The following is a 24,826-nucleotide window of genomic DNA, read 5'->3' as shown; positions in this document are numbered from 1 at the left end:
CACTGAAAGTATTGTTGCCAGCTTATTAATAGATGCAATGCTTCTGGCCTGTTGTTATTATTCCTTGGGAGTATTGAAGTTAAGTAAATGGATTATATTTTTAATGGTCATATCTAGGTTGCAATAGTAGTGGGTTCTTAATCTAAAACAGACTGGATATGCTTATGAAAATCATCTTTGCAATTATTCTGTCTGTCCACTCAGGTTCCATGTTGGATATCATCAAATACATCGTTAATCGAGGAGAACATAAAAATGGTGTCCTAGAAGAGGCGATAATTGCAACAATTCTTAAGGAGGTTTTGGAAGGTTTAGACTATCTGCACAGAAACGGTCAGATCCATAGGTATGGTATCTTCACAGTCTGTTCTATATAATGTATAGCTCTAGTTTATAAAGAATTTCAAGGAAGTAAGTCTGGCAAGTGGGCTTGCGTATTATTCAAAAGTAGTATTTAAAAGCAAAACAAACCTCCAAAGAATAAGCTTGGATGTATCTCCTTGGTATCCTTGGGGCTGGTTTATATGGTTAAACTGAAATAGAGCAAAATGTGTTAAGAGCTGTGTGGACTCATTAAGAAATCAGTTAACCCCATTACTCTTAAAGTGAATTTGCTTGAACTGGATCACATATCCCTCTTCTTAGGAAGGTAAGACTTACATTTTATGTTACCAGTTTTGTACCTGGCTTGAGACAGAAGGAAGCACTCTGATTTCTTCTTCTGTGACACAGAATGCTAAGTTCTAAAGTGGAGGAACCAACAGACTATGAGCATGGGCTATTTCAGGAGCAGCAGTCACTCCAGCTCTTCAGAGTGTTATAAGAGGACAACACTTACCCTCGTCCTAATAACATTGTTCCACCCTGAAGCATGAGAGAGCTGTGTATTTAATGGTCTATACCATAGGATTTTAATACTTGTTTCTTATTATCACTTTTTAAAAAAATATTAAAATTGCTCCACAGAGCTTCCATATAGTGAAGAAATACCACATAGAATATCATTATTAACATTTAGCCTTGGTATCACCCATAGGAGAAATTGATAATGAATTAAATTCATTTTACGTGGGCTGTGGGACTATTTGGAAATGTGCCACAGGCAACTCAAAGTGGAAGCAGAATAGTTCTACTTAGACTGCGATTTAATTCTTCATAAATATGGCAGTCATGTGGCTTTTAGGATAATCCTTAATCCCGAAACATAAAATAGTCTACTCAGTAGTGATCTAATTAAATGCAGATAATGGCTTCACATAAAATATTTGTTATTAAAATCTTAACTGTGCCTCGGGAGCAAAATGTAAGATGACAGTGTGCACTTACAACTTTAAAAATCTGCAGCGTGGCTTTAATATTCATTTTACAATGACTGAGTCAGGCAGTTGGCTTGTGTGCTGTGTGTTACAATCATCCTGAGTGTGTCAGCGTCATAGCTAACCTGTGCTTTATAATTTGTTCTCTGCTTTTTTTTTTTTCCTTAACAGGGATTTGAAAGCTGGAAATATTCTTCTGGGTGAGGATGGCTCAGTACAAATAGCAGGTAATATTGTTGAAGGGAAACGTTCCCTTGTGTACAGGACTCTGATGTTGTAAGGGGTGGCGGGTAGCTGTCGTGAAGTAGATAAATCATGTACTATCTTTTGAGAGTGTATCTGGGCTGCCCTTCTCTAGTGGACACGTCCTTACGGAATGCCTGGGACTGAAGCCTGGGTGAATCTTGGCTCGATCTGCAGATAAATAATGCTATTTTAGCACAGAACCTTTTGATGATGATCTGATTTTCAATTTTCTTACATCTACCCGAATAGCTTTTCTTTTATATACCTGCAAGAAAAGACATTTGGAAAATTGTTTTTGATTGAGTTTGAAATTTTAAAACCTTATATAAGTTTCTAGCTTTATATTACTACTGTATGCTATTGAGTGACCACATCAGGTGAGCATGTCCGTCCCATGCCTGGCTCCTGTCATGTTGTTGTTTTGAGTTATAAGAATATCTTGAGAGTCTTGGCATTGAAGGTAGGCACATCCATCTTTTCTCTCGTTTTGCCTCAGTCCCTTGCTGGTCTGCCCCAGCCACGCTTTCGGCCATCGCTGTCCCTTTGTGGTGGTGGTTTTGGCGGGACAGTCCTTCCCTGTAGTGGACTGTTGCTGCCATTTCTCAGAGTACAGCCTCTGTCTCCCAGGAATTAAATATTAGCTGCCATGGCTAGCACTGTCCTTGGTGAGAATCATCGATGCAGCCTCTGTCAGTAAGTGTGTTGAAGCTTGTCTCATGCTGGGGAGTCAGCTTAATTGGCATAATTTTGAGTTGTAGGAAGAATCCTATGTCCTAGGATAGATCTTTGAACATTCCTCATTATTTGACAAAAATCAACCGTAGCACCTAATTCTAGACAAAAGTCTGTTTCAACATAACCTGAAGATCTAGAGTTATTGGAAAGCAGAGAGTCTAGGGTCTGTAGAGATGGCTCAGAGTTTAAGAGCTCTGGCTGTTCTTGCATAGGTTGCAGGTTTCCTTTCCAGCATCCACATTGACTGTCGTTCTGGGGACTCCAGCGCTGTCTTCTGTCCTCTGGTGCACAGACATACACGCTGGCAAAACACTCATCCACATAAACTCAATAAACACTTTTAAAAGAATTAAAAGAAAAGAACATAGGAGTCCAGCAAAGAACAAACTCTACCAGAGATGCTAAACTTTAAAATTTTGGGGTACTGGGGTCAGATGCAAGCCTGGTCAGTGCTAAGCAGGTGCTTTGCTACGAAGCTTCATCTGCCTCAGAGCTTGCGCCGTGGCTGCGGCTGACTCTGCCTGCCCCTCCTGCTCTCCGTGACGCCTCAGCTGAGACTGGACAGTGGGCAAGCAGGATGCTGACCTTGGCCTCTGTAATTTTATACGTAAAGAGCAACTTTTGATTTCTCTTTTAGAGAAGACTTTTTTTTTTTTTTTTTTTTTTTTTTTTAAAGACAGGATTTCTCAGTATAATAGTCCCGGCTGTCCAGAACTTGCTTTGTAGATCAGGCTGGCTTCGAACTCAGAAAGAGTTCCCAGGTGTTGGGATTAAAGGCTTGTGCCACCACACCCTGCTGAGAGAAGACATTTTTTTAGCGATGCAAAAGAAGTTTTTGTTTTTCATATCAAACACATTTTCCCTTAGAGAACATATAATAGAGATTCTCACAGAGAGGGTAGGTTTGGCCAAGTATAGTAGTTGGTTTAAGAAATCTGGAAGCAACTTTGTGCATCAGTTAAGCTCACGGGGCGGGCTTTAAAATACTGATTTACACCCACTCTGTGTGTTACTTAGGTCATATCTGTGTGTCCTTTAGCCTCACTTTCCCCATCTGCGAAATGGGGTGACAGTGTTTGTTGTCTCGGCACGCACTGGTTTCCTTGGTAGCTACTGAACCCAAATGTGTGGGACTCAGATGATTGGCACTGGAGAGATGGGTCGGTGGCTAAGAGCACTGGATCCTAGCGTCTGTGTGGTGGCTCCCAGATGTGGGGTCTAATGCCCTCTTTTGATGCCCATGGGTCATCAAGTACACAGTAAACACACACACATGCAAGCATCTCGCCCATACAGATCCAATGACATAAGCATAAAAGAGACTCTGGGAGCTGCAAAGTGCTCTAGGTGGACAAAGGGCCATTTTGTAGCCCCGCCCCTGCCCCCCTCCCCCATGTAAACACTTCTGTTAAACCATCTAAAGGATTCTAGAAAATAGCAGCTAAGATCTTTACGACTTCAAAGATTTAGTTAATTTTAAGTTTTGTTTGTGAGTGTCTTCATGGCACTGTGCGTGGGTGAAAGTCAGCATAATTTTTACGGTTCTGTCTTTCCACCTTCATGTGATTTCTGGAGACCACATTTGGGTTGGCAGGTTGGCAGGGCATGGACCTTTAGTCACCAAACCATCTTACTGGTCCTGAGATATATTTTCTTTAATTTTTAAGGAGACGTATGTGTACAGGAACTTTGCACTCATAATTTCCCATTGCCTGTGGACAGTGTTCAGGTGCTGCTGCTTGTCTCATGAGCCCTGGACCTCCCCTGCATGGAGGGTGGTTGTAATTAATAAGTAAAGGAAACACTTACAGCAGCCAGGAAAGTGGACAGTGGGCAAGAACAGCCGGGTGAGCACACAGTGGAAGTGCAGTTTTGGGCAGAGGAAAAAACTCTCAGTGTCACAAGTAGAGAAATTCAGCATCAACGTGTATTGGGGTACCTCCACCACAGAGCAAAGGTTAGTACGATGCTGGGAGCAGTCCCAAGAGTTCAGTCCGTAGCGGAGATGAATCTGGTCCTATCTCTCGCACCTAGAGGTGCAGTTTGCCTTGTCTCACTCCCATGTGTCCCACTCCACAGCCAATGGCACCGTGTTAACGGCTTCTGGTCAGCCACGGTGGGAGCCGTGAGCGTCTCTGGAGTCGGCAGCATGTCTCTCTGGGAGGGCGCTGTTAATCATTTATTAGCACACAATTATGGCTCTGCTAGGAATCTGCCCTCAAGCTATTCCCATGTATGTTTAGAGTGTTAGAGGCCTAAGTTTATTTGTTGGAGATCTTTTTTGGAAGGGGGTGTAGCCTAGACTTGAACTCATGACAGTCATGCTGCCCCTGCCTCCCAGCTACTGGGGTTCTAGGCACGCACCACCATGCCCAGATAATTTGCTGGAGGATTTGTTTGTGAACGCAAAAGAGGAGGTGCAACCCTAGTGTCTCAAGTGTAGCAGACACAGGGGATGTATATTGTGGGAGACCCATCCTCCCTGAAGGTTAAGTGAATGAGACAAGGTGAGAGGCAGGATTGCCTTTTGTGAAAGAAGTGGGGAAAACTGAGAGGATGGCACTGACTGAGTGCATGGATCCAGGGAGCCGAGTCACACAGGGCTTAGACAAAGCACATCACCTTTTTAACACTTTGAGTTTTAAACCATACATGTGGCTGACATTATAAAACAGATGCAGCAGCTTAGGAAAGTCAGTAATGCACTGCCAACAAATGTGTGTGTCTGTGTGAAAGTGTGTGTGCATGTGTGTGCATGTGTGCCCATGTGTGAGAGTCTGTGTGTATGTACATGTTGTACACGTGTGTGTAAGTACATGTGTGTACGCGTCTCTGTGTGTGTCTCTCTGTGTATATACATGTTGTAGACCAGAGGTTTAGCTTGGGTTTAGTTCCTCGGGTATTGTCCACTTTGGTTTTTATTTTTTTAAAAAAAATTTAAAGATAGGATTCTCATTGGCCTGGGACATTAGGCTGATTGGCCAGTAAGCCCTAAGAATCTTCCCGTCTCTGCCTTCTCAGAGCTGGGGTTACAAGCAGCGAGCCCCAATACATTTGCCTTTTTAAGGTCTTAGGATCAAACTGAGGTCCTCCTGCTTAGGTAGTAGGCATTTTTACCCCTAAGTTATCTCCCCAGATGCCCTTATCAGAGCGTTTGAGTGTCTGCCGTAGTAGGAAGGAGCCTTCACACACACCTGACTTGGCCCCAGTCCTTTTCATTCTTCCACTGCTCCTTCTCGCTCTGTCCTTTCCCCCTTGGTTCTCCTGGCTTTTATTGTTCGTATGGGACAGTCTGTTTTTGCTTTTCTGTCATGGAAGCTGGCATCTTGTGCCTATGAACAGTCTCTCAGTCCTTGGGGAGTGTGTCATTCTTTATCCGAAAGGCTAGAGTTCTAAAGGCTAGTTTGGAAAACTACTTCAGTTCAGGAAGTGACAGGCAAAATACATGTGAGCAAAACCCGGAAAGTGTCCAGTCACAGCAGGTTCCTCGATGAGAGAGAGCGGACTAGCAGCTGCTTGAAATCCCCAGGCCAGCGTTCACCGACTCCGCGGCTTTGGATGAGTTACCGAGCTGAGCCTCTTTAGGACTCATTTCCTTTAGAGGAGATTAAAGAAAATACTGCCTTTTACTATTGCTGGCACACAGTAGGTACACTATAGCCACCAACTCAAGCTGTTGCTATGGTTACTAGTGTTACCGTCATTCCTAACTTTACTGCAGCCAGCAGGACCACACTTGCACTGCCTGGAGGTTATGTGTACCTCAGATTTGTCTTACAAGAGCTTCAACCATGAAAGCCTTTCTGAGTCACAAAAAAAGGTAAGCTTACCAATATAGAATTTGGAAGGAAAGTCGCCATTAATCTTGAGTTAAGCTGTTTGAGAAGTAAACTGACTTTCCTTGTTTGGGAATGAGACAACCTCTCATTGGAGAGGGTCAGAATAGCAGTCAGTTGCCTTTGAAATGCAAAGACAGGTCAAGGCCTGCTTTGTTCTGGCTCTTGGCACTCTGCCAGTCACCTCATCCCATTACCCCTGTCAGCTTGATGATCTGAGCTCTTTCCTGGGTGTCTGGAACTCCCTGTCCTTCTCTTTCTCCCAACTGGGATCCTCTGAGGCGAGGTTCCCTACTTCTCTTTCTGTCTCAGACCTTAAGGTTCTTTCTTTACCATGAGTGGCTCAGGGAGCTCTGTGGCTCCCGGGAGGGAGAATGGGGTGTGGAAGGGGACGAGGTGAGGGGCGGGGCTGGGTTCAGGAGGACACCTGTAGAAAGAACCTGTGTTTGGTGGCTCTGAGGATCAGCTGGGTTGGGGCAGGAAGGGCCAAGCTCTGTGTGTGCCTGGCACACAGTGAGGGCTTGTTCCAGCCCTTCCGTGTTTCCTGCTAGGCGTTTTTCATAGTACCTCCATGAACAGATCGGCCCTATCCTGCATGTCTGGTGTGGTCCAACAGGTATTTAATCAGCAGTTTGCACACCTTTGGAGCGATAGCTTTCTGGAATTATCCCTACACTTCCTCCTTGTTCTCTGAACTGAGCACAGTGTTGTATTTGTGCAGAATACAGTGTCAATTTAAAAACTGGAGGTAAAACACGAATATAAGGTTATTGTTTTACAGTGCTGCCAGGATGCAAGGAGGTGCTGCTCTTCCTGACACACCAGAAGAGGGCATTGGTTCCCATTACAGGTGGTTGTGAGCCACCATGTGGTTGCTGGGAATTGAACTCAGCACCTCTGAAAGAGTGGTCATTGCTATTAATCTCTGAGCCATCTCTTCAGTCCTTGGTTTTATTTATTTTTATTTTATGTATATTGGTGTTTTGCCTGCCATGTGTGTTGGTTCTCTGGAGTTACCAACAGTTGTGAGCTGCCGCATGGGTGCTGGGAACTAAACCTAGGAGCTTAACTGGCTCCTCTGCTCTTAAATGCTGAACCATTCTCCAACCCCAACACCACACAACGCTCTTAAGATTGATAAAAGTTGCCTCCTGGTGGTGGCACACACCTAGGGTGGCAGAGGAAGCCAGAATTCTGTGAGTTCAAGGCCAATCTGGTCTACAGAGCAAGTTCCAGGACAGCTAGGGCTACATAGACACCTGACCCCCATGTATGTAAAAGTCAGCTTTTGTGTCATGATTAAAAAACCAGAGTGGGTAATCTCCTCAGGATTAAATAAAACGCCTTCCACTCTGGATGCTGCCCTTGGAACGCCTGAGTGTCACTCTGTCACAGTAAAGGTAGACTGGATGTCTTAGGAAGTGAAACAAATAGGTCTTACCACAGTAGGTGATGAAAGGGGGTGTGATTGTTTGAGAATTGTGCTCTTCCCACGACTTGCCATTTATTTACTAATTTGATGCTCTGTCGTATTGTCACGGAAAGTGCAGTGCTTTGTCTGGCAAGTGACTAAGCCTGTTCGTCCAGAATTCATGAGAGAGAGAGAGCACTCACACGTGCATTCGAGAGAGTATTTCAAGCAAGCACAAATGAATAGTGAACAGGTCACTTTGGGGTGATCAACTACAAATCTATTTACTGTAGGATACTGTGGCCTATTATCCTTACTGTCGTGTAAAAATGTGGATTTAAAAATCTGATAGTTTTGTGTGTGTGTGTGTGTGTGTGTGTCTTGCTGTTGAGCCATGGTAGAGTCTGTGCGACCCAGGCTGGACCGGAACTCCCAGCTCTCTTGCTGCCTCAGCCTCTCATGCTGGGATTCCAGGCATGTGATGTGTCACTATCACCAGCCTTAAAACATGATTTCCAAAGCCCTTCCTAGATGCATAGTGGTGTATCGTATTTGACAGATGTTATGCTCATACACACACATGCTTTGCCATTTTGGGGTTATGTACACTGTGGCCTGGATGTCTCTGGATCCCCTGTAAACTCACAGTGGGACCTCATTACCACTGGGACTCCTGAAGTGCAACAGGTCTTGTGGTGGGGATGAGTGGCTGTCTAAAGGAGGCTACAAAGAGATGCTCTTTCAAAGAGGTGCGTCCAGCAGTGTGAAGACACATCCTTTACTTGCTGCGGAACTACCAGAGGGCAGGGCAACACCAGACCGGACGCACTGGTGTCTCATGTCAGATTCTTAGCCCTCTGAAACACTGTGAAACAGATTTCTGCTTCCTTTAAGCTCCCTGGTGGAAAGTTTGTTATAGACTTATAGACACCAACCAATGTCTGTGAAGGTTTGTTTCCGGTCTCTAGACTTTCTGTAACAGAGAAGTTGAGTCCTACTGGGCTGAGCAGCACAGGACACTGGAAAGTTCCCTCCACAGCAGCCTGAACCTAACAGAGTGCATCCTATTTAGCCGGTTTGACTTCCTTATGCTCTGCTTGCTGGGAGGCAGATGGTGCTCTTTTCAGCCTCAGACCCAGGGTCAGCTTCTGCCTGGGTTTTGAAGACTGAAATCTCTCAAACAAAAATGGCCAGAGAAGCTTGCTAGGAAATGTCTTCTCAGTGCATGGCCTGCTGGTTCTGGTTCGGCCCTCTGGGTATTCAGAGCCAGCGCACACCAGGCCAGAAGTAAGGGAAGCTTGTCCAGGTGGGGTGGGTACGCAGGTCTTGCGTGCTGGGGGAGGAAGGAGCCTTCTCTGGAGTAGTTTTCCATATTATAGCTTTCTTTATTCAAGGGGTTATAATGGCTATTTGTAAATTTTGGAGAGTGGACAGGGTTTTTGGGGTGAATGTCCATTATTGCCTGGGCTGAGCTGCTGGGAATGCTTCATTGACGTGAAGAAGAGTTCCAGGTGCCTGCCTGGCATGTCCTTACAGGAAGAGAGGAAACTTAACCTGTAATTTGGCCATCAGGCTACATGACTCCCTAGGTGGTGGTGGTGGTAGGGGCCACTTGCCCCAGAGCATGCAGGCACTGAGCAGGGAGGGAGCGATCCTTACTCCTGCTAGTTTCAAGATAAGATTTTCAGGGGTTTGGATAGGTCTCCACCTCACTCTTGTCCAAGGCCCCCCTCACCCGCACAGTGCTCCACAGTGCATTGGTATTATTCTCAGGGAAAGTACAGGGACTGTGTGTGACTGATGTTTTAAACCTACTCGGGCTGGGGTATTTGTGTTCCTTCTGACTTCCTTGGACTTTGAGGGAGGTCGCTGAAGGTTCATGAGATGTTTCTTGTGTTGTGGGGAGGAGAGAGGCTGGTGCTTGCAGCAAGGTAATATGGAAACTCTATCTGTCCCGGAAGCAGCCTTTGGTGAGTATGGGCATTCTCTGAAAGGAAGTGAGTCTCAGTGAGTAGTTGCTGGCAGTGTATGCTTTGTATTGATTGACGCCATGGCCCAGAGTGTGGGCTCTGACACTCACTGGGAAGCCTACTTGGAAGATGTGGTTGCTCGTTCTGGGCCTGTAACCATGTAGTCTGTACGTATCTGTGATAATGAAACACCAGAGCACGGTTAAACATCCCATTTTGCAGTCAGCTAACTGTTGCCAGCTTGCAGGAGGGGGCGGGGCTTTACCTTTTTGCAGTGTTGCAAGATGACAAGGAAGTGGTTAAAGGGCAGGGCTCCGTGCTCTGCCCGACCTCCTACCCCCATTCCTTTGCTGTTCCCCTTTGTTTGCCCCTATCATTTCCCATTCTGAAAGAGGGAAGAGTCCACTGTGTACTGCCCCGGTCACTTCCTGGCCTGCAATTTAAAACAGATTGCTACAGCAAATAAAGACACCCCCCCACACACACACACACCCATGACTGTGCAGAGGAGCGGGGACCTACCTGTGGCTGTGTCTCCTCTACACATGCTCCTGGTCTTCAGGACCCTCTCTGCTTTGCTAACACCATCTACCCTACACCTCTAGTTCTGGCAGCCACTCCTTGAGAAACCCTTTTCACCTTCTCCTTCACTTACCCTGCCTCACTTGGCTGAGCCCCTAAGAACTTTGAACATGGTCTCTGCACACCCTCACTTGATCTAGCCTGTGGTACCCTGTGGAGACTGGGTTCCTCCTTTTCTTTCTTCCTTCCAAACCAGGTAGCTCCCACAGGTAGAAACTCTGTTGTTTACGGCTACTTTACCAGAGAGTGCCTGACAGGAGGCAGGGGTTTAGGAAGGTTTGGTGACTGTGATCTGACAGGGACACATGATGGAGGCCCCGCCTCCTTGCAAGTCAAGGAGCCTGTGGGTGGTATAAGGCACAGTTGATATATTAACTGAATAAGCTTGTATAGCAACGGGCCAGAGATAGGCTTGCTCATTTGTTGCCCACCTGTTCTTGGACCCAGAATCTCGTTTCCACCTCCTAAATGCAGGGATTGTAGCAGGTAGGCCAGTGCACCTCACCAAAGATAGTTTCTTAATGAAAAAAACAAAAAATCTTTTGCTGTTGCTTTGCCCTGGGTAACTATGGGTTAAATAGTGAATGAAATCAGAGGGCGTGAAGCAGAGAAAACATGGACATTGGGTGTGCCTAGAAAATAGAGTCCACAGATGGGTTAGAAGCTGTGGTGGCTATGAGTGGCTTTGTAGTCAACCCAAATACTTGCTTTGAGATTCAGGGATAGTTCATTATCATGTAAATTATGGTATGAATAATTATAAGAAAAATCTCAGAGACTAGTTTTTTTAAAATTACTTTTATTAGTAAGGAGGGTAAGTTGATGTGACTTCTTGGCTTGGGGGATTTTGATAGATGATGATATTTGGTGAAACCTCTCGCCTGAGCCCAGGGTGCGATCAGCTCTGGAAATGTGGTTTTTCTTCCGTTCTAGCTGTACGCCATCAGCAAGAGGCACCTGGGACAGACCGTGAGCTGCTTCCCCCCTTGGCAGCTGCTAGGATTAGCTTGGGCAATAACTCAAGAAAGCTTACAGGGTGAATCCAGCAAGGAAGAAGCACTCTGCCCTGCTTCCTGCTGGAGTCCTTCCTCAGCTGTGCGCACTCAACTGCATGGGGTGGGGGTGGAGTGGGATGGGAGTGGGGTGGGGTGGGGGTGGGGCCAAACATCAGGGAAGTAGATGGGATGCAGTCTCTTCCCCTCTCTCCCTTTCTGCCTTCCTTCTTTTCTCTGTTCTTTCCTTCCTTCTTTTCAGGGCTTTAATTATCACCAGTAACTTTCATATATTATAAAAACCGTAGAGATCTGAGCAAAACTAGAGTCTTAGACCAAAAGAATAAGTTTGAGTCTATCAGTACATGATTTTTTTCATTTATCTTCCTCATTTTTTTATTTGTTAAGGTCTGTTCTGCCCTTGGCAGAAGGTGAACGTTAGATGCTCAGGGCTCAGTGTATCTTAAAGGACTAGTTGACATATATCAATCAAACGTTTGCACACGGTCCTCTAAGTTGACAGAGTCACAAACAGTGGGAATATTCTTGCCATCAAGGACAGAGTGAAAGTGAAACAGGCACTACATGTTTAACTGTAAGATAGTACATGTACCTATGTTTACACGTGTGGGGTGTGCATTTGTTCTTGTTACCGGCAGGAGGGTATTCATGGATGTGCACGTGAGTGGGGGGTCATAGCTCAGCTTCCAGTGTCTTCCCCATACGTCCTCTTCCTTATTAGTCTTCTCAGTGTGGTGTGTGCATGTGTGTGCACATGGGCTTGTATGGTTGTGCTTGCCCTCACCTGCCCCTTTGGAGGCAAACGAGGTTAGTGTTTGGTGTCTCCATCCATCCCTTCCCACCTTACCTTTTTGAGACATGGTCTGCACTGAATCTCGACTTTGGCTAGGCTAGCTGCCTCGGGGTGCCAAGTGAGAACCTGATAAATTGCAAGGAGAGCTTAAAAATACTGAGTAACCAAGTCTCATGAATACTATTAATAATTAGTTGTTTTACGTGTGCGAGTTTTCCTTATTGCAGATTTGAAATCCTGCAGATTCTTTGAATATTTTGTTATCCTCCATTAATCCTTCTTAGAACTTTGCAAAAAAAAAAAAATGATGTCAGTTGTTTCCTTGAGTGCTTGTGGCAACTGGGGCTATTCTCACCACCTCGCAGAGGGTCTGACTCTTTCAAGTGTACAGATGGGTGGTTGTGGTTTCATAGAAGCTTCTGGTAATGGAGCCGGTTCAGCAGAGATTCCCCTGAAAAAGGCCACCTGCGGGTGTGTAAATGTTGCATTGGAAACTTATAAGCATTAATATTTGATCTAAAATGCATGTGCCTGTCTTTTTGGATATGGCCGGCTGCAGACCCCCGTGACTTCAGAAGGGTGACTCTGGCTTTGGAAATGATCCCTGTGTAGTGTGTTTCTCTCAGAGCAGTGCTGGCCGCTCCACAGAGCAGGCCTCAGTGCTGAGGGATCCCAGCACTGCCGAGCCGAGCCGTTACAGACTTGTGTGTGGAAGTTCAGTCCGTCAGAAGGTCATGCAAGCAGATCGCTCTCACGTCTGTCTCCTCACACTGCTTTTGTAGTGCCTGTGGTGGAGCCCCCACCACCTCAACCTCCCATAGGAATTTTAACTCTATACTTTCTGACAGTTCAGCTGCTCCGGGGATCAGTTCCTTCAGCTGGAAAATGAGGAGAGTTGACAACACGCTCTCCAAGGGCCTATCTCGTATCAAAACGTTTGCGGGATCCTCATTAACTGTAAGCACTAAAGACCTTTCCAGTCCTGTTTTAAATCGTACAAACCAGCAGATCATTTTGGGCGTGGAGGAGGATGTGATTAATCCTGGTTTTGTGTCTGTGGCTACCACTGTCAGAATGTCTTTAAATTAGCCTTTCTGTGCACTGGGAAACGTGGTTTTCCTCTATTCACAGTAAGAGTCATATTCAACAGGAACTTGACCGTTGATTGGTCTATCATTGTACGGGAGAAAAACTGGCTTTTGCCTGAACCTTCAACATTGCTGGACTAAGACTCCAGTTTCCTAGCCACATTGGAAGGAAACTGGTTGGTGGAGAATCTGCCTAGATGATACCCCGAGTCTGGGTATGCTTGCCTTCTGTTTACTTTATTTTTACATTTAAAAGTCTTCCTTTCCAGATTGTAAAAGCATGGCATCTAGTTTCTCTCTTATTTTGCTGTCAGAAAAAGTGAAATGGTCATTGTCTGCTGTTTCCAAGACCACCAGGAGTGCCCTTCTCTCTCACTCATTGATGGGGAACGTGCATTTGTCCAGAACAGCTGACAAGTGACCCTCCAGGGCCCAGACTCAGGAAATTCCACAGGATCATGGTTTTGGACTGTGAATACCTCAGCCACTATCCTATGGATGGCGGCCTCAGCGAGTAATGTCAGACCAGATCAGTGAGCGCCATTTGCTTGTAAGAGGGAGAAATGCAAAATGAAAGGCAGGGGCCTGGTGGCAGGCAAATGGTGGGGGCAGCAGTGATGTGTTTAGATGATTCCGCTATTCCTCCACACTCCCCAGACTATGATTCTCTATGGAGCAGGGCAGGTGGCAAGCAAGCAATTGATAACTAATTGTAGCTCAGTTGCCAACACGATTATCAGGTCCCTTAAAAGACGAGTGGGTTCATGGTTATTGGTGTGATGAGATGACATTTTACCCTTAGTTCGGCAGTGTCCTCACGAGTGGGAGAGATCGGGGCTGTAACGGTTTGCGTGGAAAACAGTGGCCACAGCTCCTCTCCCTGTACTGAGCCTCTCCGCTGAGCAGCTGTTAGTGATGGGCAGTTGACAGGAATGTGGTTAGACATGATTTCCAAGCTTCTGAATCCCTGTAGAGATGAGAGGCTGTGCTTGGCTACTTGGCCTGCTGGACGCAATGGGCATAGTTGACAGTCACTGGATTAGGCAGTTGACTGTCACATGTCACTTACACTTGTGTTGCCCTTGGATATACTTCATCACAAACTATGTGACCTTATGGGCACATATACTTTTCCCTACATTCTCTTTTCACGGCTAATAGTTCTAGTCTTCTAAGAGGTGAATGGGGGAAGCTGGAGAGTTGCGGTGCACTGCGGTCTTCCAGGTACAGTGATTGGCTAGGAAACCTCAACTTTGGTGCCCAATGAGTCATCTGAGCATCTTGCCCTCATGCAGATTCTGATCCAGTGACTCCGGATTGGGACCTGAGACCCTGCATTTCTGAAATGCTCCCAGGTGACGCTGTTCATTCCAGTCTCTGGACTACATATACTCTGAGAGTCTAGTCTGTAGAGTTTTAGAGATAGCTCTCTTTTCTATTTCCTAGAAGTGTGCTGTTCCGGTCAAGGTTGTAGAATTATTGCTACAAATAGCAAGCAAAAGTTAGACTTCGCTTTCAGTGTGTGCTTCATCCCCTTGAGACAATTCTGCAATTATTCATCTTGAGTTATGCCCCTGGCATTAAGAGCTGTGCTAATGCTGGAGCTGTTTTATAATAAAAAATTGCAATGCGTAGTCAACTGTTTTCTTGCTGATTTTTTTTTTTTTTCTTAAAACCAAATCCTTTTGGGGATTGCAGCAACTCTGGTCTTTGGTGTATTTGTTAACTCTTGGCGGCAAGGCAGTGTGGCAGTTCACTCGGTTGGGTTGGAGGGAGACAGGGGACTGTAAGTGTTAAGCCTTTGGGTACAAGTCCTAGAGTTGTTGTCTAACAGGAGATTAAGCATCAAGGACATTGGAATAGCTCCCGTATCCAGGAATCTTGGCCACATGGTTTCGCAGTTGCTGCAGGGCATCTTGAAGGTCACGGTCTCTTTCCTGTTTCCTTGCTAGGTCTGCTGTGTCTGGGTGAGCACTATACCTCTGTGTTTCTGACCCTGCTCTGCAGAACCCAGGCACTGCTCTCCGGGCCAGGAGCACCTGCCTTCTTTGGTTGCTGTTGCATCTGACACAGGAAGAAGAGTTTGGGAGGCAAAGGAGCCCATTCAGGCGCAGACCTTCCCACAAGAGCTCTCAGTCTGCTCCCCTTGCAGTCTGCTCCCCTCGGATCTCACTTGGTATCTTCTTACCTCCCCAGTCACTGTGCATGTGGCCCTGTGGCAGGCAGTTAGGCTCATTTTAGTGACGCTGCTGAAAAGCCACTGTCAGGATAGAGGGAAAAGTTTTCTAGAAGGAAAGGAGCCCTGTTAAGTGCAGGTGGCTGCTGTCCCAGGACTTGACTGCATCTGGGCTCTATCCCCTTTGCTATGAATTCCGAGAGTGGTGTTTGAGTTCTTCTGAGCAGGGTTCTGAAACCCAGAGATTTGGTGCTCCCGTGGACACTTAAAGTGTCCCCTCCGCCTCCTTCGAGGAAGTACTGCCCCAAACGCTCCTCTGTTCTTCAGCTGCAGCTTTCCCAGCCGATAGGAAGGAGGTTGTGGCCTCCGGGCTTTCCACTTAGACTTGGCTCTCAGTGCCCGGAGGCCCGAAGACATTTTGAGGATGGCACGGCTCCAAGGAAGCTAGAGGTCGCTGTGATCTAATTCATAAGCACAGATAAACCGGTGGACAGAGACCAGATTTAATCACTCATCAGCAAAGCGAAACAGCTGGCTGGTTACTTGGTCAGTTCTAGAAGCTGATGGCACCTGGCTGGCTCTTGTGACAGTTGGGGAACCTTACCTTGGGAAGAGGCAGTGCAGGAAGCTGGGTGGCTCCTCAGGCTGACTTCTGGCCTTGGAGGAGTTTCCTCATTCCCCAGTGCCAACCTTGAGGGGATTGGAGAGTTGATCGGAGTTCCAAGGTCAAAACTCTACTTTAGGAAGAATGACTTTAGGAAGAATTTGTTCAGTGGACCACACTTGAAAGAGGCACACCTGACTCTGTAGTTGTGGAAACCACGCCTCTTCCTGGTCCTGCTTTTCTTCTGTCTCTAAGAAATGGGGGCAAAGGGGCAGCTGAGTGTGTTCTGTTGTTGTTATTATTATTATTCATGCCTATTGCCCCATGCAAAGGTCACTCATGCATTTCCTCACATCTGGTCGCCCTGGAAAAGCAGTTGTGTCTGAAGCACAACTTTGTAAGCTCATGGTGTCTATCTAGGTCCAGGCCTTGCACCCTACTGAGGACTGAACAAGATCCACCAATGCTGGCAAATATCTCAGTACACATTGACACTGCCCCTCACCCCAGTATACACAGCACAAGAAACATGCGATACATTGTTTAAAACCACATGCTGTAGTTGGTTGAGATGAGTTCGAATCTGTTTTTTTATATCTGTTTCTATATAGGTTGCACAGTAGTGATTCAAGCCACAATGTCCTTTCTGTGCTTGTTGGGGGTCTTTCAGTTTAAGGAACCTGTGGGGCTCAGAGAAGCCAAGACTCTGGCGGGACTGAGGATGTTAACACGGTATTCAGAAGTGCATTTCAGTCGACAGCCACTCATATAGGGGTTGGAGAAATTAGAAAACAAAGCAAAATAAAAGCAACCAACCAAACAAAAAACCCCATCACTAAAAACTAACAACCAAAAAAACCCGTCTTCAGGTTCACTTACTAAGAGATTGTTTTTGATGACATGAAGAGAACATTTGACTGGAGAACCTGGAACTCCTCTTTCTGAGATGTGTAATCACAATTTGGCCTTTACGCTGGGCAAGCTTGGACATTAACATTAATCCCCCTATGCTTAATTTTGATCTTCGCTTTCTTTTAGGACTGTGATTTTATTTTCTGCCCTCTGTCACTGTGTTCTTTGGCAAGTCTTGAGTCTTCTTGTTCCTTCCTCCTTTCGGATTCCAGTATCCACTAAGTCACGGGTCCTACTCTGTTAAGTGCACCGTGAGTTACAGCTGCGGGTGTCCGATAGTGTCGTCCCCCCCCCCCGCCCCCCCGCCGGCTCCTTTCCTTTCCTAAGCAATTTTGCATTGGGCTTTTCCAATATTTCTTCTCTGGAGACAGCCACTTTGGTCCCTGTTGCTGGTTGGACCAGGTGCAAGTTGCCTTCTTCGTGAGCAGACCCTGAGCTTGGGCCACTCAAGCTTCGCACTCAGCTGCTTGACTTTATAAAACTTTGGCCTCTGGTAACAGGGACGGCTGGTAGCTAAACCTCTCCAGGACTCCTGCCTGCAAGGATGTGAGGGCACCTTCTCTCTTCAGCTAGCCACTGCGGAGTACCGAAAGCTTGCTATTTGTCCTATACGTTGTAAATTACCTTTAGAAAGTTCTGAACTATCAAACATAATTCTGTTTTTCTCTACCAGATGTTGAACTGACCCAGTGTCCATGTGTTCCCTACAAAGGTTCATACACATACACACACACACACACACACACACACACACACACACACACGTGTGTGTGTGTGTGTATGAAAATCTTTATAATTTATAATATATTTATATTATATACCAATGTAATATATTAATAATATATAGATTAAAATACTACATTTTATTGGCTGATGATAGCGAGTACTGCTGCCTAGTGGTAGGCAAGGGCTGGTGACTTCACAGGTCCCCCCTTCCTAACTCGTAATGATGTTGATTTTTAGACTAATTTTGCCATTCATTAGCAAATGAGCCCCTAGAAGACTCTCCAAGTTTGTCCTATAAGCTCAGGGCAGTCATTGTCTCCTTCCCTGTAGGTGAATAAGAAGTGCCCTCGTGGCAGGCACACCAAGAATTCGCATGCAGGTCTCTTTTGTCCTTGTGTTTGGCATCAGTAAACCAAATCTACACAGGAACACCAGGGAGTGACTCTATATTTGGGTCCGACTGGTATTTTTTTTTTATTATTTTCATGTAAGGTGAAGAAAAAGCTCTCAAATGCTTTACAACTTTTCTGTGCTGAGAGTCTCCATTGTCAAAAGTAAAGGCTGTTTCCCAGCATCCATTAGGCTCCGGAGAGGTCACTGTTTTCCGCTGTCATACATCCCTGGTATTTGACCTTGCTCTTACTTGTCTATAGTTAGATACCAAGAATAAGAATGTCCTTAGCGGTTTCTGGTAACCAGGGGTTTCCAGGACCCCTCCAAGGCCAGCTGAGCCTCTCGGTTATATGTGGTATTACAAGTAGAATATCACACTGTATGCGCTGATTTTAGACATTTTAACAACATAACCGGCAGACTAATTTTGTAGACTAAATCAGGCAGGAGGAATTGCCTTTTCCCATTGTTTTTGCTTTCTTTTTTAAAAATATGGATTTGTTGCCAACAGTAAAAGAAACAAAGAAGCTTTTCCGTAAAGACACTGGTGTTTGTTTTCTCTGGGAATCTGGGAAGGCAGCAGCCGAAGTTCTGTGTTTCCTCTCTGGCTACTCCCTTGACTGGCTGAGTGGCAGACGCTTGCCTGAGACCTGAGTGGGAGGTTGCTAAGGGAGAACCAGGACTCCCTGTAGAGCCCAGTCTTCCCAGCACTGAAGCTGAGCATCAAGTGTCTGTAGTCACAGGGACCATGGTCCTCAGGACCTGGCCTCCGTTATGGTTTCTCACAGCCCCTGTAGAAACTCTCACCCTTGAAGCTGTCCGAGTTTTTCTTCTTGGTTCCAAGCTTGGGCTTTGCCCACACAGTGCCTTTGTCTGGAATTGGTTACCTGTCAGCTTACTTGTGCATCTCCTTAGTTCATTTTCAAGGCCTGGTCCAAGGTCCATTTTGGATAGTATCTATGGTAACGGTCACTGCTTGTGTGACCTCTTACACAGACACCATAACATTTGGTTGTCCATGTTGTGCTGTTGTGTGTTCATTCATGTCTTATCCTCCTGAGATGGTAACATCTTAAGATTGGATGCTCACAGTCAGCTATTGGATGGATCACAGGGCCCCCAATAGAGGAGCTAGAGAAAGTATCCAAGGAGCTAAAGAGATCTGCAACCCTGTAGGTGCAACAACATTATGAACTAACCAGTACCCCGAAGCTCTTGACTCTAGCTGCATATGTATCAAAAGATGGCCTAGCCGGCCATCACTGGAAAGAGAGGCCCATTGGACACGCAAACTTTATATGCCCCAGTACAGGGGAATGCCAGGGCCAAAAAGGGGGAGTGGGTGGGTAGCAGAGTGTAGGGGGGAGGGGATGGGGGACTTTTGGGATAGCATTGGAAATGTAATTGAGGAAAATACCTAATAAAAAAAAAAAGATCAGAGAGCCAATCTTTCTCACTCGCATTTCATGTCCACTACTGAAGAATGCTGCTGCCTCACACCCTGTGGCCTACTTAGGACATTTGTTAAAAGGTGAGAGCAATATGCTCCCCATCACCAGAAGGAAAATTTTAGGCTTCTGAAATGGAAGGAAAAGAAAACTAGACCTAATTGATAAATCTGGTAAGAACTAACAAGCAATCCGAGGTCCAGAAAGGTTATGAGTAACAGTAGAGGCGTGGGCTGGTGTCAGTCTTGTACACCATGAACCCTGCCTTCTGTCTTTTAGTGTGCGTCTGTCTCAAAATCAGATAGCTACAGCTCTACAGATCTTCTTCAGGGCTTTCCATTTGTACATCCCTGAGGAAGATGACCAAAGTATCTCAAGTGATACTTGACAGAATAGGCAGGCGTGGTAAACGTAGATCAAAGGAATTGCCAATGGTCAAGATGCCAGGGATGCCTGTGTCCCTAAGGACTCAGAATAGCTCTGCCTGCACTCAAGTGCTGGAGGGAACCCTGTATGCTAAGCACAGGCGTCATATGTAGACTAGGCACATAAGGAGCTACTGACATCAATGGAAAACATTTTGGTGGGGCAGGAGGTCCTAGTTGGATCTGGGAGCAGGGACAGATGTGCAAGTGAGGAAGGGGTCGATATTTATGTGTTAGACTTAGGGGCTTTGATTTTACTCTAAGGGGCAAGAGTGTCTTACTAGGTTTTTAAGGAGGCCTTGGGTCTGTGACATAAAGAGGTCTTTCTTTGCTTGGGCCTGGGTCTGAGAAGAGCAGGAGATAGGGATCCAGGAGGCTGCCACAGCACTTTTGGCAAAAAGTAAGTTGGCTTAAAGGAGGACCTGACTGGGGAAAGGAAAGGATCCTTGTGAAAGGATTCAGGAGAGTTTGGAGCCCTTCCCTGCTAAGGTGACACAGCTCTTCCTGGCTGTTTCCCTACAGCACTTTTTTCCTGACATCCTGCAAAGGCTTGGAGGGGCCTGGCTGGGCTCATTTGAATCTCTGTTGCCAGAAAAACATGTGCGCGATTTCTGACCCAAGGATGTCTGGTCACAATCAGCTGTATGCTGGCATCCCTAGGAGAGCCCAGTTTCTCTCCACTGTTCTGCCGCCACTTGTTCTCGCTGTCACATGTATACTGTCTGAACAGAACAGAATATACCGGTTTTCCTGTTTGTATAAGTACACTGTGTTCTGTCAGAGATCTGTTTCTCAGTAGAATACATTGTTCTATGTACGTATTAGCCACACATAGTTACAAATTGTATCTATCCTGCAGTTGTAGTGCTGAGTGGATGTTAGAGTTGATGTTTTATGCTCTGGATTTTTTTCCTTTTTTTTTTTTTTTTTTTTTTTGAGCTCTAAAAGACATTTAACCATCTGTTTTTGGCTTTAAAGTAGATGTTCACAGCTGAGGCTGTGAACAAGTATGTGACACATATGAGTCATGGAAGATACATCGAAGAGGCATTATCAATAGTTAATTGCTACTGTGTATCTTCCTCTGCTTTTCTTCTTCTTCTTCTTCTTCTTCTTCTTCTTCTTCTTCTTCTTCTTCTTCTTCTTCTTCTTCTTCTTCTTCTTCTTCTTCTTCTTCTTTTTCTTCTTCTTCTTCTTCTTCTTCTTCTTCTTCTTCTTCTTCTTCTTCTTCTTCTTCTTCTTCTTCTCCTCCTCCTCCTCCTCCTCCTCCTCCTCCTCCTCCTTTTCTCCCTTCTCCTTCTCCTTCTCCTTCTCCTCCTCCTCCTCCTCCTCCTCCTCCTCCTCCTCCTCCTCCTCCTTTTCTCCCTTCTCCTTCTCCTCCTCCTCCTCCTCCTCCTCCTCCTCCTCCTCCTCCTCCTCCCCCTCCTCCTCCTCCTCCTTCTTCTTCTCTTTTTTTGCTTTTCAAATGTATAAGGTAAGCAGGTAGAATTTTAAGGAATTGAAGATTAATAACTATAGTTTAGTTGGCTCACATCTTTAAATATTGCCTTTAGTGTAAGAATCTAATATTTCCTCAAAGCGGCCTTTTATCTGCATTATTTATAAATAATATATTTATTCAATATTATCATATAAGATTATTTCAATAAAAATAAAGTGCTGAATTCTCTGTTGAATTTCATGTGGGAAATAGAAGTTAAATTAAAATTTATATTTTTAAAAGCCTTAGAATAGTCAGTCATGGGTAACAGGTACTTACAAATGACAGTTCACTTGATTCCTCTGTGAGCCACTGTGGTATAGTCATCCAAAGAATTTCAGAGTAGGCTCTGTATATGTAAATTAAATTGTATGGCATTTTTTCGAAATATAACTTACATTCATTATTAACATGCAAGTAGCAGTGTATCAAATATGCCATTTCCTAATTTTCAGTTCATTTGCTTGTAACTGATGTCCTGCTGGGAGATGAATATGTTTAACTGTAACTAAAGCCAACATATTTGTACTTATGGGGCTAGTTACAGTCTTACTAAATTATGCTGCTGTGCAACAGTGCCGGAGGTCTAAAGCAAACCCCCATATGCCCTTGGTGTGGGTTTGTACTTGAGGTAGTTCTTTGTAAGTCCTGACAGTCAACAAAGGGAACCAGCAGAAGAGAATCCGGTCAGAGCAGCGTTGCCATGATCATACTGCAGAGTATCCTGCGATGTGTGTTGGCTTGCACCCTTTTTTGGCAGACAGAGTCTTACTATGTAGCCCTGGCTGGCCTGTGCCTCCAAGTGTTGGGGTTAAAGGCATGTATTGCTACACTCTGACCTTTCTATCTACCACTTCACTCTCTGGGGATTCTTGATGTGACTGTTACGCAAGAAGTAAGTATTCTAGTCCTGAGTAGTTGGCACCTTAATTTATAACTTGCTTTTACTCAATATGCAAAAATGTAAATGAGGATGCATGCATTAATAAGCAGCAGCTGTTCACTGCTGTCAGCTATAGAAGTTACTTTTGCAGATTGGTCTATATGCATATCTAGTATACCAAAGTAATCTCACACACCAAATTTCTAATACGCAATGGGTTTTGGGAAGAGTTTGATGTTTTTGGCCAGTGTGACAGCTCCCTGGGTAAAAGTGATTGTCTCCTAAGCCTGAAGGATATGAGTCTGATCGCTGGAAGTCACGGTTGAGAGCCCCATAGGAAGATCCCAGTGAGGAAAGCTTGCAAGTCTGCGGCTTGCCAGGGAGCTGTAGTCTCTAGCACTGCAGAAGCAGCCTTGATACTGTGGAAGATGAGAAGCAACTCTGACAAGTGACCTCTGACCTCCACAAGTACAGCATGTGCATACACTCCTACACTGGATAAACTTAAGTGCACAACACAAGCAGGCACACACACAGACACACGTCCTCACACACACATGTACCTAATCAATGAAGTAGAGTAAGAGATACATTTAATTCTACATATCATTCCATCCACACTTAATGAAAATTATCCAGGAAACACTAAGGGAACAAAGGGGGAGCGGGGAGGGAACCAGTCTTTGCTGACTCAGCCCTTCCTTTGAGCAGCCACTTGCTTAAGGACAAACTTAAGCTTGTTGTGAGCGTTGGGCACCTGATATGTTGGCGTGCTTGTATGATTTTGGCCAAGGTATTAATATATACTATTTAGTCTAGGACATGATGGTATGGGATGAATTCTTTTTTTTTTCTTTGTAAAATTAACATTTGGACATTGGTAACTTAGAATTAAATGGGCTAAAAAACCACAATAAAATATAAAGATAACTCTATTACATACTGCTCTTACTTCAAAAGAGTTTAGATAAAACCCAAGACATTTTCTATTCTGGGATTTTGAAATGTGTTTATGTTTTCAGTGCAATTAAAGGAAACGGCGACTTTTTGTACCTGTTTAGTAGAAAACATCCTATGGTTTGGTGAGCTTGCCTGGCCCATGGCCTCTGATAGCATGCTCTGCAGGGTAGAGAATGGCAGGTGGCAGACAGCAGGGCAAGCCTGGCATATTTCTGAGACGCTCCACGAGTGTGTTTACAGCCCATCCATCACTACCTAGGGCTCAGCAGGGAGAGATGGGAATTGATATCAGAATTGATGAGCCACGTGGAACATAAAATAAGGTGGATTTTTTGTTGTTGTTGTTGTTTTCAGATTTTGGAGTAAGCGCATTCTTAGCCACAGGGGGTGATGTTACACGGAATAAAGTCAGAAAAACATTTGTTGGTACCCCATGTTGGATGGCCCCTGAAGTCATGGAACAGGTAAAAAAAATATTACCTTGGTTGTTATAGTACAGGAATACATATCACTAATATAGCTTTTTTTTTTTTTTTTTTTTTTCGAGACAGGGTTTCTCTGTGTAGCCCTGGCTGTCCTGGAACTCACTTTGTAGACCAGGCTGGCCTCGAACTCAGAAATCCGCCTGCCTCTGCCTCCCAAGTGCTGGGATTAAAGGCGTGTGCCACAACGCCTGGCTAATATAGCTATATTGAATGTGTCTAATTAATCTAACATAACACAGATCTGATGCACTGCATGCAGGTGTTAATATTTCATTTCAATCAATTATTATCGTAGAACATGTCATACATACAGTGTAGATTTAAATTCCTGATTGCTAGCTAGCCCTTAGCAAGCCACACTGACATTTTATAAACAGCTTTGGCTATCTGACACAGTAGTAGATGTACTGATGTGTAACAGGCCTGCTACATGATTGTGAGTGATTTGTTTTCTTCATCTTCTTTTTCCTTTTTAGGTGAGAGGCTATGACTTCAAGGCTGATATGTGGAGTTTTGGAATAACTGCCATTGAATTAGCAACCGGAGCAGCGCCTTACCACAAATACCCTCCAATGAAAGTAATGACGCTGGGGAGACTCGTAGGGTTGGGACTGTGATGGGTTGGTGGAGGGTGGGGATGGGGGGGCATAGCTTCTTCAGATCTCCTGAACATGCTTATTTTTTGCTTAGACTTGTGAGGGTTTTCGGGGGAATTCGGCCAAGTTGAAGGCTGACTCACGTTCTCTAGTGCTGAGTTGACAGAACTGGTGCATGCCAGGCGCTCTGCCTCAGTGCAGTGTCGAGCAGCTAGCTGCCTGCCTCTGCCTTACCGACTCCTGAAAGAGCAGGATGATCTTAGGTCTCCCAGCACGGTCTAAGAGTGTATTAGAGTGAGGGCTGTTCCATTTGCAGATGGGTCCCAGGCTGCTTCCTTTTTTCTTTCGAAAATAAAGATCGTCTATTCCATTTTGAGCCCGCGCCCAGAGCGTGGTGTTGTGGCTCATCTGATGGAGTGAGTCACGGTGTTTTGAGGCACCATATACTTTGGGTACTATTTTCAGGTTTTTGTTATTCTCCTATCTGCTCTACCTCTGAGATAGCGGCAGCGTTTCTAATTTCCCCCAAGTAGACTTTGTCTTGAGGCTGCCGTTGTTCAGGGCAAATGATGAAGATGTTTCATCAAAACTCTGGTCTATGCTGGTTTTATTTTTCAACTTTTCGTCTTTAGAAATTTTAAAAGGACAGAAATCTGTTCATAAATAGATCCACTAACTCTAGCGGTGTTTATAAAATGTGCAGTGGGGGTGGAGCCTAGGGATAGAGCCAGTGCTTAGGGAATGTGAG

At 45.2% G+C, this 24,826-nt stretch overlaps 1 protein-coding gene across 9 annotated transcripts in view; it reads left to right on the top strand.

The window, feature by feature from the left end:
- Window positions 1–24,826, top strand: part of Stk39 (serine/threonine kinase 39) — a 261,664-nt gene that overhangs the window by 79,652 nt on the left and 157,186 nt on the right. For 7 of the 9 annotated variants that reach the window (XR_003953672.1, XR_001783147.1, XM_030251876.1 and 4 more), the window contains exons 4-7: window positions 205–346; window positions 1,488–1,543; window positions 23,352–23,461; window positions 23,959–24,060. Coding sequence is in view for 7 of the 9 variants with exons in the window: in XM_030251876.1 (XP_030107736.1) it covers window positions 205–346; window positions 1,488–1,543; window positions 23,352–23,461; window positions 23,959–24,060 (410 nt within the window). In the remaining 2 variants the exon portion in view is untranslated. Of the gene's footprint in view, window positions 1–204; window positions 347–1,487; window positions 1,544–14,132; window positions 14,215–14,320; window positions 14,346–23,351; window positions 23,462–23,958; window positions 24,061–24,826 lie in introns of those variants that run through there. The other 2 variants (XM_030251878.1, XM_011239693.2) reach the window with 2 other exon arrangements.

This window comes from Mus musculus, chromosome 2, assembly GCF_000001635.26.
Source record: "Mus musculus strain C57BL/6J chromosome 2, GRCm38.p6 C57BL/6J".
In the NCBI taxonomy this organism is placed as follows: domain Eukaryota; kingdom Metazoa; phylum Chordata; class Mammalia; order Rodentia; family Muridae; genus Mus; species Mus musculus.
Note: the sequence above shows the minus strand (reverse complement) of the source record. Positions and strands in the feature narration are given on the sequence as shown.